A 14,778-nucleotide genomic window follows, 5' to 3' on the forward strand; every position below is an offset into this window, starting at 1 on the left:
TGTCTGGTAATATGAGGTAGCTTATGCTATTATTGCACAGAATACTTTCCCTGAGAAACTCCAGGATTAATTATTGGTTGTTTTAGCCACTTAAAGTGGGAAGTCTTGTGAGCAAGTCAGTACTTTGGATGGCCAGATTTTTAACTAATTTTTCATTTTTGCTTGTTCACCAGATGAAAAAACGTGTAACGAGCTGGACCTGGAGAGTTCCGCAGATTGGGAAGTGAAGACAGTAACCAGTGCCTTGAAACAGTATCTGAGGTGAGGCCCTGTCCCTTGCTCCACAGGAGCAGCTGTGACTGTTGTCAGCCACTGACAAGGAGAAAGTCTGTGAGATACACGATGATATCCCGGGAGATGAAGCCACCAGTAGTGATGAGCATTCTCCGTTGCTGTGCAGAGACACCGTGGCCATGGAGGACTTGCTTATAGTTTCAGAGAGTTGGTGATCATCATGGTGGGAAGCATGGCAGGCAGGCAAGAAGGCAGGCCCAGGCACTGAAACAGTAGCTGAGAGCTCATATATAAGTTGCAGAGACACACAGACACACACACACACACACACACACACACACACACATGCACACACATAGGGAGGGAAGGGGTGGGAACTGTGCCTGACATGATTTTCGACTCCTCAGAGCCCACCCATCCCCAATGACATACTTTCTCCAGCAAGGCCACGCCTCCTAATCCTTCCCAAACAGTTCCATTCACTGGGAACCAAATGTTCAAATATATGAGCCTGTGGGGGTCATTCTCATTCAAACCACTGCAAACATCATTATCAAGTAAACTGCAACAGAGGAGCTTGGATCCTAAAATACTTGGAGAACAGTTCTGTTATATACATGTAGCAACAGGGAATCTTTTATTTATGTTTTAAGTTAAAGTGAAGACTTTGCTTTAATTTATCTATCTTGAATAGAACAGTATCTGATTAGACATAAAAGTATTTAAAAAGTCTACTTGAGGTTTTTAAGAAAATTTAAGATCTTTTATTATAGAGAATAACATAGGGCTGGAATCAGAAAAGCATCCCATACTTTGGCTGTTGTTTCGTTGTGAATAAAGGAGCCCAGGGATTGCAAAGCTGGGGTTCACTGACAGCAACAACAGGGAGCTACACTTCCAGCTGTAAGTCTGTGCCCTGGCTCTTTGAGGATTGATGTTTCTGCAGCAGAAAGGGTGAGAGGTGTCTGTGCTTGCCCAATGCAGGGCAAATGTAGGGTGCTGATACAGCTGTAGTCTGGTGTTCATGTAGCATTACATCGGCTCCCGTGAGCACACGAGAATCTAATCTGTATGTTTTAATATGGGGTATTTCAGATTAGGAGATCCAGAGAGGGTGTCTGATGAATCCCCATGACTCGTCGCGCTGCTCCAGGCCATGCTGCTTTCTTCCTGTTCTCTCAGTCAGCTTCTTGACACTGCCTGTTTGTCCTTCTTCTCAAGTCTTATTAAAATTTGGCATAGGGCTCAGGGATTCATTAAGCTTTTGAACATTTCATATGAAGAAAGTTTTCCTTTTTAAATTTATTGTGTACATTGTTGTTACTCCTAGTTGTTACAGCAGCAAACACTAAAGCTGAACATCTACCCTTGGTATCCGGTTGCATTGACGGTGACTGTGGTTTAGATGTGGATCATAGTGAATGAGCCCTTCTGTGCGGGTGGCTGTATGTTCCCTGGAGAGATGGGTATTTCATGTGTGTTGTTCACTGTGGTGTCCCGTCATGTCACTGAAGCATTCGAGCTGTGTTCTCACCTAGGGGTGGTTGGCCCTCTAGAGGATTTTTGATGATATATGCATTTTTTTTGCGGTTTTTATTTTTATTTTATGCATGTGGATGTTTTACCTGCACCTATGCCTATGTACCATGTATATGCAGTATCCACGGAGGCCAGATGAGGGCATCAGATCCCTTTGGAACTGGAGTTAGCTGTCATGTGGGCTCTGGAAACTGAACCTGGGTCTTATACATCCCCCGCCCTCCCCCATTGTCACAGTTACTGGAGGGAGTATCACTGACATCTGGGAGGTGGATGTTGGAAATGAGCTGCAATCATAAGCCACTTTCCCCCTCCTTTCTCTGGAAAATTGTTTGATCCTGAATGGCAGCAGTGCTGAAGTTGAGAAAACCCATGTTAGATGGGCTAAGGAAAGAGTGGATGGGATAAAAATAGGATGAATTGTGCATGCTCCATTCTGGTAGCCTTGGATCCATTTACTGTTTTGGTATATTATGCCCACTGCAGAAGAAGAAATGACCAAAATGACAGTTATCAATGAAAGCTTGAGAAAAAACATTGAACTCTTGGTAGTAAATTATGCTTTCTGCTTTTTGTGCCATGGGGTCCCTTTCTTTTCCATTGTAGGGAGTAACTTGGTAACCAAGAGACTTCTTATGCACACTTAACCTTTGGATCTTGATCCTCTCTGTAGCTAGTTCCTTCTGACTGCTGATCTTGTGTTGCATTATTTGCCGTTTTCTCAGAACATTGCTGTATTCCATTGAATTCCATTTTAAATTAGGCATTGCATACAGAAAATATTCTTAGATACTTATTATAGAACTTAGTCCTAAATCTACTGAATCTAAGCATTCTGCCTATGTTAGTGATTATTCCAGGACAGCAGAAGCTTTGGGAGATGCACAAGGTAGGCTGCCATCTTTCCTCTTGTGGTGTGCTCAGCAACTGCAGGTACATTAATTAGGATTAGGTGATTTTTTTTCTTCTGGTTCTTGTTTTAAATGGGAGCAAACTTGATTTTTTTTTTTAACCTCCATATTCCTTCAGAGTTGTGGGCAAAACAATTATATTTCTTTTGACCATTGCTCTTTGATTGGGGTAGGGAGTGTGAGGTCTGGAGCCAGCCAGCTGGCTGGCGTTGGAATCCCAGCTCTGTCACTTATAGCACCAGGGCATAGTGCGGAACTTTAGTGTTTTTTTTTCTTCTTAACCGTTTGCCTTTGAATGCTCGCTGCAAATCGCCTGACATAATGTTGATTCTAAGCTGGAGACAGAGCAAGGGTTCCATCAAAGCACCGGGTAGAATCAGAAAGCAGGTCTTGGAAAAAGAAAACAGTCATAGTGAACCTACACATGGTACCTTTTTTGTCTTCTGCGTACCTGGGGCCGTGTTTTACTTCTCTGTGTGAGAGGCCCGAATCCCCCCACACCCCCACAAGTGATGTCCTATCCAGGCAGGCTTTGGTTTTGATGGCCACTGATGTGTTCATTGCCACAGTTTCCCATTGTTAGGCAAAAAATGAGCTGTTTGTGGTGTTTCTAGTCAAGGGAACCTTACCTGGAGGAAACCTCTTTTAAGTGTGGAAATTGGAATGGGTTTTTAAGGAAGGAAACACCAGCTTGAGTAAATATTATGATTTCTATCCTCCAACAGATCCCAGCGGGTGGTGAAGAGGGGTAGCTGGAATACAGGTCTGGTGGGAGGCTGAGCGGTGCAGTGAGTCAGGCTAATAAAATCTGGATGAGAACTTGTCATTTCTATTACTGCTTCCCTAACATTAATGATATTTATTTTTTATGTAGTATTGCCAGCTAGACATATGGCAGTGATGTAAGCAGCTGGTAGAAGCTATTTAGACACACATTCAGTCTTCCTGGAGGAGAAATGCTTCCATGGTGTTGCTAAGTATGCTTCTTTCTTTTTGACCCAGCACCTGAACTTTCCTTCTGTGCAAATGGGCAACCTTTCATTTCCCTTAAGGCTTCCTGCTTGTCCTTACTTTGAAATGAAACCCCGAGAATTGACCTCTCAATGCCCATCTTTCTCCTGGTTGAGGCTGCGATGTCACAGGGAACGCTTCTCTTTAATTAGTAAGCGAAGGATGGTGGAGAGAGCGCCGAGGTCTTTCAGTCTTCGGTTGCCCTTGTTGGCAAGTGCCGCTTTGTGTGTCTGGGTACACCAAAAAATATGTCCTCAAACATTTTTTATGTAGTATGATTTTTGAATAGCTTCTCTTGGTGAATCTCATGTATATTTTTAGTCTAAGTAGAAACACTCAGGTGTATGTACCTTTCACAGCTTTTTTTGAAGAATAACTATTTGGAGTGAGGTGCACATATTTATAGTATATATTCTCATAAACTTGGTGTCTCTATACACCTGTGAGCCATCACCACAATCAGGGAGCTGAGTCTGTCCGTCTTCCGTCTGAGCGTTCCTTCCGTTCCCCTTTGCCGTCCTCCCTCATTATGGCCTCATCAGTAGGAGCGTTTACCTGCTTCCTGTCTTTGTGTGTTAATTTACATGATTAAGAGCTTTATAAGTGCAAGTTTTCAGTATGTACTTCAAAGATGTCAGCTTCACTTACTGGAATCATTGTTGTGGCATGCTGAAATCCATTGATCTATCACTGTGCATTTGGGTGGTCTGTAGCTCTTGGCTGTTATGTGTAAAGATGCTTAAATGTCTTTCGAAATCTTTGTAGAGACAAAGACTTTCATTTCTTTTGGATGAATCCTAGTGGGCAAACAACTGGACCACGTGGGAGATATATGCTTAACTTTTCTGGAAACTGGATGGCTTCTCCAAATGTGATGCAGTGTCCAGAATTTTCTTGCTGGGTGAACTTATTCACCATCTGTGAATATCCTTAGTTGAAGTGTGGCTTTGGCTGTCACTCCCTTTGTTTTTGAGATAGGGTGTTCATTCCAATGAACTTGGAGCTTGTTGTTTGGTCGGTAAGTCAGCCACAGACAGGTCCTTATGCCTCTGCTTCCTCAGAACTGGCTGATACATTGTAACACCACATCCCGCTTTTGATGTGGCTGCTGGGATCCAAACTTGGGACCCCATGTGTAACAGGTACTTTCCTTATGGTCTCCTCAGCTCCTCTGTTTTTATTGAAGCCAAAGAATGAGCTGCATATGACTTAAACTTTTAATAACCGATACAGTTTCTCTTACAAAGCATGTACAGAGCCCTTGTGCTCTGGTCTTTGTATACTGCTTTTAGGTAGACAGTCATTTCATTAAAGGACCTGGCTTAGGTGAAGGGGTGGGTGGTTTTACTCAAACTTTCTGTGTCCTAACTAATTTTCTTTCTCCTGCTTCTGATTCACATCTCTGCCCGCAGCTGGGGATTGGCTTCTCCATGTAGTCTTGTCAGGTTTTGCTCATGTGTTTGAAACTCTGTTGCTTGATCTGTGAGGGAAAGCTCGGTCTGTTCTCAATGAAGTCCACCCTTTTGTCTACATGGAACAGCCTTGCTTGTCTCTGCACTGTTTGTAGCTTTTGCATAAATGTTAAAGTGTGTGAGTGCACATGTGCATGCTTAGGTGTACCTGTGTCTTTGATTGTGTTTTTAAACAATCAGGGCAGTTCTGAGCTCCAGGTTTATGGCCCTGTGGCCTCCAGAGTAGAGTTCTGCCGCCTGACATTTGTTCTCTGGGGGTGACGTAATTAACAACCTGGCCTGGCATAGTTTCAGGTATTAGCAGGATTGACAGAGGCTCAGCATTGTGTTACTCACAGGATAAAATCTGCTACTATTTGCATAATGCAGTTTGCAAAAAAACTAAGTGCTGTATATATTTTTACATTGTTACCAATTTGATTTTATGTCATTGTTTCATAGCCATAGATTACAAAGCCATCAATTTTCTTTGTAATGTTTCTTCTGTATCAGCGCTTCCCAACCTTCCTAATGCTGTGACCTTTTCATACAGTTCCTCATGTTGTGGTGACCGCCACCTTAAACTTTTTTGTTGTACTTCATAGCTCTAACTTTGCTACTGTAACGAATCATAATGTATATGTCTGATATGTAGGGTGTCTGCTTTGTGACCCCAAAAGGGTCACGACCGACAGTTGAGAACAAGTATATATGTATTTAGGCATAAAAATGAAAACCAGTTATTTTAGTAGAAATACCAGAGGAGAGGATTTGTTTTAAAGTCTTTAACATTTCTGTGTATTATTTTGATATTAATGTTTTAAAGATGTTTTCATCTTATATTTGCTTATTTGGTTATATAAAAGTTACATTAAAATATTAGTATATGAAACTTTTATTTGAAAATAGATGTTCAGACACTTTCCAAGATTAGATATGAAGCACTGACCTGATAAGAACTTGTTATTGGTTAAGAGTTGGCAGAGTCCAGGACAATCACCAGTTCATGTTGTGGTTTCCTTATCTTTTGGTATTTAAAAGTTAACTCAGGCACATACAAGCAGTTTAATGTAATGTTATAAGTAGCTCAGAGATGCCTGTTTGTATCATTTGGTAATTGAACTGTTTCCTCCCCCACCCCAGGAGTCTTCCAGAACCTCTTATGACCTATGAGTTACACAGAGACTTCATTGTTCCAGCCAGTAAGTATTATGTGGATATACAGAGATTCAGATTTGTGGTTGATGGTGTGCACACATTAACAATTTCCACATGAAAATTTAACTTAATAGTGTTACCATCTGTGTTAAAAGGAGAGATCACTTTAGGGGATGACTGTTTTTCCTTCTATTAGGAAGTGAACAAGGACTGGGGAGATGACTCAGCGGTTAATGGCACTGACTGCTCTTACAAGGACTTAGGTTCAGTCCCCAGTACTCACATGATAGCTTGCAACTGTCAGCAATGGCAAATACCAATGCACATAAAATAAAAATAAATAAATTTAAAAAAAAGAAAGCTTGTCTCGAAAAACCAAAAAAAAAAAAAAAGAAAGAAAGAAAGAAAGAAAGAAAGAAAGAAAGAAAGAAAGGAAGAAAGAAAGGAAGAAAAAAGATTTGGTAACGGATCATGCATGGACATTAGCAGTTACCCATTCCTTCTTTGCCTTTGGCAGAAACTAAATGTGTAAGGCCACAGCAGATTCTTGACTCCAGGGCCAGTTCTGTCTTCATTACACTATGGATACCTGGTATTGGCATGAACAGAATACTATAGAACAGGCTGATCAATATTCAGCTTTTAGGAGGTTGAATAGATAATGGATTTGGAGACGTTATAATCTGGAGATTATAAAGACATGTTTATAGTTTCACTTATAAAGACTATATTATATATTTTATATAGACAACACAGACAGAAGGATTATTATGAGGTAATGCCAGAAACACAAACTACTTGATAATGAATCATATAGGCTACATGTTGAGTGAAAAAGGCCAAGAGCTGGTGAAACTTACTGTGAGGTTAGGTAGTTTTTGACTCCTGTACCCATGAGTGTTTGCTTGTGCCCATCCTGTGCATCTGCATGATGGTGAGAGTGTGTGCTCGATGCAGACAGAACCGCATATGTTTTTGCCGTACAACTCTGTTTCCATCCTCAGTACGTGGTGTTTGATCGCTCTTCTGAAGGATATTGCTGTTAGCTGATCCAGAGTTAAGGAAATTGAGATTGAGGCTTACATATAAAGTAACTTGATAGATTGTAGAGGCCATTATTTAAAATTAAAACTTCCCTCCACTGGCTGGATTCTGCAGTATTGGTTCTCATGGGCTCATTGACAGTAGCTGAAATTGTACTCCACCCCCCCTAACTCCCTGGACTTTAATCTGTTGGAAAACTTACAGCAATCCCCTTGGGTCCTATGCCACTGCTGCCCGAACATGGCCTTTAATGTTACCTTCTTGTGAGGTCGCAGCTTCAGACTGTGTGAGATTCCTAATTTGTTGCAGAAAGAGTCACCGTGTTGGCTGTATTAAACTGCACACAGAGAGAAAGCTTTTGAGAAAGGCCAGAATACAGTTGTGTTGAGAATTATTTTAAAAAAGAGGATTTGTCTGATCAAGGAAGTGGGGGAAGGTTTTCTTGGCAAAAACACAAGCAAATGCTTAGTTATTTTGATTTCTTCCCTGTGGCATTTTTGGCAAACAAGAAAGAAATTAAATTAAGCTAGAGGAAAGTTTCAGGTTGTTCATCATATATCCTGGAAAAGCTGAGGAGGGTCAACCTGCATCTCTGAGTTTTTGCATTCTGGAGAAAGAGTGATTATGGAATGAGGTTTTACATTGCACAAGTTAGTGTCATGAGAATTATTACCATGTGTGATTAACAGTGGAGTGTTCAGAATCCTAATGCCAAATGTCTTTTATCGGGTGAGGAAGTTCCTACCCATTAGGAGGTAACGAGGCCCGAGATGGTGGGGTTTGCTGGTCTATCAAACTGTTTGTTGCGAAGAGTCAAGTAGATGCAATAGGTTCTGTCACCTGCTGGGTCTGTACCCAGTGTTTAGTTTCCTGCCCTTGTGGTCTTGCTATCAGAGTTCTCATGCTGATTTGTATAACAGGACTATTATAAAGGAATCCTGTAGCTCCTGTAGTTGGCATGGATTCATACCTCCGTGCAGTTGCAATCAAAAGGGACCCACACTGGTTTAATGAGGAAAACTACACATGCTAGATGGGTTTACTCAGGGTCCAGTGTGTTTAGGGCAGAGTTTGACTTCTCCTTCCCCACTCAGTGCCTCCTGGGAAGGGGTGTGGGAGTAGATCCTCTTGCACTATGCATATGTGCTCATAAGAATTGAGTGTAGTTACAGAAATCAGATGGCCAAGGTTACTCTCCTCCTTTTGAATACTGGTGAATTGGGATTGTGGTTAAACTCATTGAAAGCGGTGCAGCTTACCTTGTTTGGCTACAAGTCTGCGAGCTAAACTGGCGATTAAAATGACCCCACACAGCCAGCCTCTGTGGTTGCCCGTCATGCCAGCATGGGAACTAACTTTGATTCTTTCCCACTGTGTGGCGGTTTCTGTGTGTTCTGGATGCCGAGAGCATGCTCTCGCCTTCACTGAAAGGGCTGCAGGCTTCTCTGGCCCCTTCTTTTCCTTTCATCGTTTTATTTCCTATCATTTTCTGTTGAGAATCTGAGCATCTCAAGTTGATAACACAAAGATAAGAATTTTGTTTATATTCTCGCTACAAAGTGTATATCTTTTTGTTTCTTATTGTAAAACTCAACTGTTCTGTACTGAATGCATTGGAAACATTTTTCAATTTTAGAAATTCGAAAGCCTTAACTGTTAACCGCACTTGTTGGGCTTACTGAAAGAACCAGAAGCACCTGTCTATGAGATACTGTACTCTACTTTGGGGGCTAGAAATCCATAAGCTACAAGTACCTTGAATTGAAAGGATTGTGTCTACTGTGCAAAGCTAGTAGCATCTACCTGAAAGCCTTCCCCTGTGAAGCCTGTTGCCCTTGAGAATGATGTAGTCTGTGTTCTGTAGTCCATGGTGAGCATGGACCATCCTGCCCGGTTGGACTCACGCTGGACTTAACATGAGCTAGATAGCTCAATCCTGGGTACCAGTCTGGTGTTGTGTCTTTAAAACCAGCTTCCAACTGTTGCTCAAACTAGAACACTTGTATTTCTGTGTTGTGTGTTTGCTTTCTATAGCTAGGCTACTTGTGCAACACACTGAATAACCAAGGCCATTTCTAATGAGAGACAGTGTAGGATCCAGTGCATGGCATTTGCTTAACCAGAGCATTCCATTCGATTCTTGCTGGGAAGCACACACGAGGAAGAATGCGGACATGTGGGTATTACAGGGACTGAGTTTGTAACGTCTCCTGCTTCGCTTAGCTGGGTGTGTTCACTTCACAGTAGGTGAGGACCACAGGAGGACAGGCTGAAGCTGCTGTGTCTCCTAGGAGCTACTTGGAAGGTTACTGCTTCTAGCTTCCTTACATTATGATATTATTGGCACACGTCATTTACATATTAAGAGAATTTAATGATCTGCCTGTGTGTTTTGCTAAGCTCTCATAAGCTTGCTCATATCTGCGGCCTCATCTGCAGCCGTGGTTGTTATGACATCATAAGCAAATAGACATTGAAGTATGATGGGTGCTGATGTGTGATTTCCCAGTTCTGATTTTTGTTCTGTCACAGTAAACTCTTAAGTCTCTGGCACATTATAGGAATTTAGTGTACAATTAATTAAGTGCTCTAAATAAGAACGATATGCTTTTCATTCTTTCTCAGCTAATGTCAGTGAAAATATAGCAAAATGCAGATAGCATAAGTAATAGAAAATAATGTATTTTAGCAAGATTTTTGGGGTGGATAGGACTATATTACCTTGTGGAAATGCCTATTAGTAGAAAGATTTCTTTTTTTGTTTTTTGTTTTTCGAGACAGGGTTTCCCTGTAGTTTCTAGAGCCTGTCCTGGAACTAGCTCTTGTAGACCAGGCTGGCCTCGAACTCAGATCCACCTGCCTCTGCTGGGATTAAAGGCGTGCACCACCACTGCCCGGCCTTTGATAGTGGTTCTTGTTCCTGTGCACATATGACTGCTTCTTCACTTTCTGCTTTTTTATGTTGTTATTTAAAAATCAAAGCAATGATTTGAAATTATGTTCTTATTAATAACTTCAACATTAGACAGTCATCTTAATCAACATTTATAGACTTTTATACAGAGCCTCTTATTAAACATTTCTTTTGCTTCTGATATTTTGGCTGATATATGTGCTTCTGCTTCTGATATATTTGGTGCTGCCGTTGGACTTATGTCACGTGAACTGGGCTGACTAGAGGAGAGGCTGGCAGGAAGAGACTGCTGGAGCAGCATGTACCATTAGCACCAGCCCAGGAAAGGCAGGCATTGGGAAAGGCCAAGAATGTTCAAGTGCCTTCTCTTTTCTGATCCTGAACAGACAAGCGGTTATGATTTCTAGTTAGGGGTAATATTTTTGATTCTAAGTACTCTATTAACTCTTTTTCCTTTCCTTTTTTTACAAAAGAAAGTGGCAGCCCGGAGGCCCGTGTGAATGCCATCCATTTCTTGGTGCACAAACTGCCAGAGAAAAACAAGGAGATGTTGGACATCTTGGTGAAACACCTAACCAAGTGAGTGTTCTTCCCTCTGCTGCCTACAGCCAGTGAAAGGAGAGGGTATTATACATTGCCCCATCCCAGATTATGGAAGTATGACTATAAATCTGTTAGCAGATTGAGCTTGGTTCTACACACACCCAGCGCTGTGGTTGAGCGTGTCCTTTAAAAACTCCAGTCTAGTTGTGGGTCTGGGCCATTCATGTTTCCTGTCTAAAAAGCAGAATGTATTAACTCAGTGGAGAAATGAACCTTTTCAAGTAAAAATGAGTCCCAGATCCCTCTGCCTATAAAATTTGAGTGAGGAGCAGTATTTGGAACTCTGGCTTCAGTGGCCACAGTAGGACACAATAAATGATGGCCCTGCTCTGTGATGTATGGAGTAGATAGAATGCTGAAATGGTTTCGGCTCAGTGCAAAAGAGCAAGGTGTACAAGACCACGGAGAATTTGCATCAAACTGTGAGCCTTCATGCCGGACAGTCTCTGGTGGGACGGCGTCCTGAATTAAGTTGTAGGACTGCTGGGAGCACTTGTGCAGGGTGCTCCCTGAGCCACAGCACTGGGAGGAGTGGGTGACGCTGCTGTGATGGAGCGCACTGATCGTTAGGAAGCCGGACAAGGACCTAGACATCTGTGGAAGCAGGGGGATGATGATCTGAGGAAAAGGGGAGCGTCCAAGATGCTGTTTTTCTGTGTGCAGCTAATACATGATAAATGTGGATTTTGTGGAGCAAGACATGCTTGTTGAAATGACTAGCAATATGACTTATTCTTGTGAAACAAAATACAAATAATTTAGGAAATTCTATTTTTATTTTCAATCAGCTGCTCAAGACAACTGCACAATTCTTTATATCTACATAAATCCACTTATCTGTTTAATATTGAGCATACACATATAAGCAATGATAATGGACCTGTTGAAAGAATGGCTGCCTAACAATGAGCTGGCTATCATGAGGACTGTCAGAGGGAACAGCTTCATAAAACTCCTTCACCTGGGCAAGGTCCCCAGCTATGTTAGATGTCTTTCCATGCCCGTGACACACCCTGAGAGAGCACTGAGAGGAGAAAAACCTCGTCCTGTTCACTGTCTGAGCAACTGCTGCCCTAGGTCAGCTGACTCTGTTGTGTTGGACAGGAAGTGAATCAGAATAACATGATGGAAGGAGCCTGGAGCTGAGGAGACTGGTTATTATGGGGTGGGGGTAGGGGAATGGGGAGAGAAGAACAGAGAGAACGGAGAGCCTACGTGTGCCACTGCTCTTGGTCCAGCTGTCACAGGCGGACACACAGGGCAACTTGAGTTAAGGAAATGCAGAGTTACAGATATTGAATGCTCTGTCTTGATCACTACCAAACGATTCTTTTCCTTCTTCTTCAATATTAGTGTGTCAAATCACTCGAAGCAGAACCTAATGACCGTGGCAAATTTAGGAGTGGTATTTGGACCAACCCTGATGAGGCCACAGGAAGAAACTGTTGCCGCCATCATGGACCTGAAGTTTCAGAATATCGTTGTAGAAATCTTAATTGAAAACCATGAGAAGGTACCATTCTTTCCTTCTTTACTAGTATTTATGAGTTTGGTTTGTTAGCGTGTGCATGGCTTTGTTATTAGTCTGTGTTTCTATTTCATCATGGCTGTGAATTTATTCCTTAGAAGTTAACATCCAGTTCTGTCTTCTGGTGGAGTTCCATGAACTTGATCCTTACCATCCTCCTCTTACCTCGTTGCCTTACTGAAGAAACATTGCAGGCAGATGCAGATGAATAGGCAGTGCCAATGTGATTGTGGATGTTTAGGCTTTTAAAAAAAATGCATTCCTGTCCTTGGATTGCCCCAATTTTATGTGTTAGTCACACTCTATGCTTTTGGTCAAGTGAAGAGTTTTTAACTTAGAGAAAAAGCAAATGGAAGTAAGATGGAGCTGGAGGTGATTTGAGGTGAACCCTTTCTGCCGCTGTGACTGAGTACTGCAGTCAGCTCACAAGGAGAGGGCCTTATCTTGGCTCACAGTTTCAGAGGTTCCTAGGAAGCATGGTCGTGTGGCCTTGCTGTTTGGGGCCTGTGGAAGCATGGTAAATCCTGCAATACTGTGTGGAAGAGGAGGCTGGTTTCCCATTGAAACCATGAACAGAGAGAGACAGGAAGGGAAAAGGAGTGAGGGAGGAGAGAGGAAGTGAACTTTTCTCTCATGAGAATTTTCTTCTCATGGGCCAGCATTACTCACCAAAAAGGATGCGTTGCTTTTGCTTCTGGTTAGAGCTTCAGAGCTTCAGTCTGGAGCATGGGGGAAGATTCCCTTCAGGTTCTGGAGGATTTGGTACCAAAGTTCAGTCCTGAGTGTGATTGTGGCTGGTGTGTAGTCTGCCTCATGACAGTGTGTGTTAGGATGTAGCTGACTTCTTTTGGAGGCCATTCAGTGCAGGTGTGTGTGTGTGTGTGTGTGTGTGTGTGTGTGTGTGTGCATGCGTGCATGTGGGCTCACCCCCGCACTGTGTGAGAGAGTGGCTTTGGATGCTCAGTTGTGTGTGTGTGAACACACATCTTGCACTGTGTGAGAGAGTGGCTTTGGATGCTTAGTGACACTTTCTTCTTCACCTCCACCCTCAAAACTAAGTTCCTTCCTGTTCAGAAAAACAAAGATAGGAGCTCAGGGCTGAACAAGGCGCACTTTTACCTTTAACAAAACATACACAGTTTAATAGAAAAGCACTGTTTTTTGGAGGTGGCCTAGCAAAGCTCTTAGCCTTTTTGGACCTCTCCTGATTTGAAGTATACAGTTCTACCCCTCTTCTTGTCCTAAAACTTTCAGCTTGTTACTCGTGCTGCCAAATCTGTGGGTGCACTGGGTGAAGAATTTCTGGTTTAAAGTCAACTCTTAGATGGCTGTCATCTTGTTCAATACTCTGTGACCCAGGCAAGACATGACCTTAGAGTCTTTCAAGAACTCATAGAAGGTCCTTCATTCTGCCAACTGTAGCTCATAACTCTACCTGATAACTCTCCTGTGACTGCCTCTGAGATAGGGGATGTGAAGGCCATAGAAACACTAGGACTCACATTTGTGTGCTAAAAAGAAGGTTTTCCTCTTTTTTTAAATTAAGTTCGGATTGTGTGCCAAGCCTGTACCAAGCCTGTACCAGGTACTGGCGTGTAGAGATGAAACTGCAGGCCTGGTTGGAGAGTCGGCGAGCACCATATTAGATACTTAATCCTGAAACTTGTTTCTCAGTCTTATGTGCTTTGAAGCTTTTTTCTTAGTAGCGTCTATTCTTTCTTCTGGACTGCTGAGGGCAATGGTACTTGTATATACTTATCTGCCACCCCTTAGAGACATAGGGAATGGTTACTGAATGAAGTAATGCATCCCGTACACCCTGAGGGAACAAGGCAGCAGACGGAGACAGAGCCGCTTTGGATCAACTGTGAGGACAGCTCTTCTTGGGTCCCCGAGTTCCTGTTTGTTGGAGTAGTTTTGGTGCATGCAAGCATAGATGATTTATTCTGACAGGATAAACTCGGTACCTGATCTGTCACTCTGTAGTTAGGGCAGTTTGTTTGGGTGGAGGAGTCTTCCTGTTCTGGTAGCTGCTGCTGGTGAATTTATGCCGTCCTTTCTGATCCGGTCACACTGTTCTTATGCCTCCTTGCCATGCACTGAGTCACTTGGGAAGGTGGCTACCGTTCGTTTTTAGAAAAACGTATCATTAGACTACCATCTTCAGAAAGTCACAGTAGCTCAGTTGTCGTTCTATTAAATCTTAATTAGAGGCCGCTGGTGCAGAAGTTCATCTCTGAGACTGGGTAAGGTGGACTGCAAGCCCCCTGCTGGGAAATGTGCATGCGATGTTTCTGCGGGGACATCGGGACGGCCTTCCACGTTGTTAGGTCTTGTGATAATTTCTGAGTACCCTGGTGAGCCAGTCCTCATGTCCAGGCAGAA

General features: G+C 42.6%; 1 protein-coding gene across 3 annotated transcripts in view; it reads left to right on the forward strand.

The window, feature by feature from the left end:
- The window catches only part of Arhgap10 (Rho GTPase activating protein 10), a 254,919-nt gene that overhangs the window by 168,081 nt on the left and 72,060 nt on the right, over window positions 1–14,778 (forward strand). For all 3 annotated transcript variants that reach the window (XM_042054222.1, XM_038312528.1, XM_038312529.1), the window contains exons 15-18: window positions 174–261; window positions 6,290–6,348; window positions 10,736–10,841; window positions 12,219–12,378. In XM_042054222.1, the coding sequence (XP_041910156.1) occupies window positions 174–261; window positions 6,290–6,348; window positions 10,736–10,841; window positions 12,219–12,378 (413 nt within the window). The remainder of the gene's footprint in view (window positions 1–173; window positions 262–6,289; window positions 6,349–10,735; window positions 10,842–12,218; window positions 12,379–14,778) is intronic.

The sequence above is a fragment of the Arvicola amphibius genome, chromosome 15, assembly GCF_903992535.2.
Source record: "Arvicola amphibius chromosome 15, mArvAmp1.2, whole genome shotgun sequence".
Taxonomy (NCBI): Eukaryota; Metazoa; Chordata; class Mammalia; order Rodentia; family Cricetidae; genus Arvicola; species Arvicola amphibius.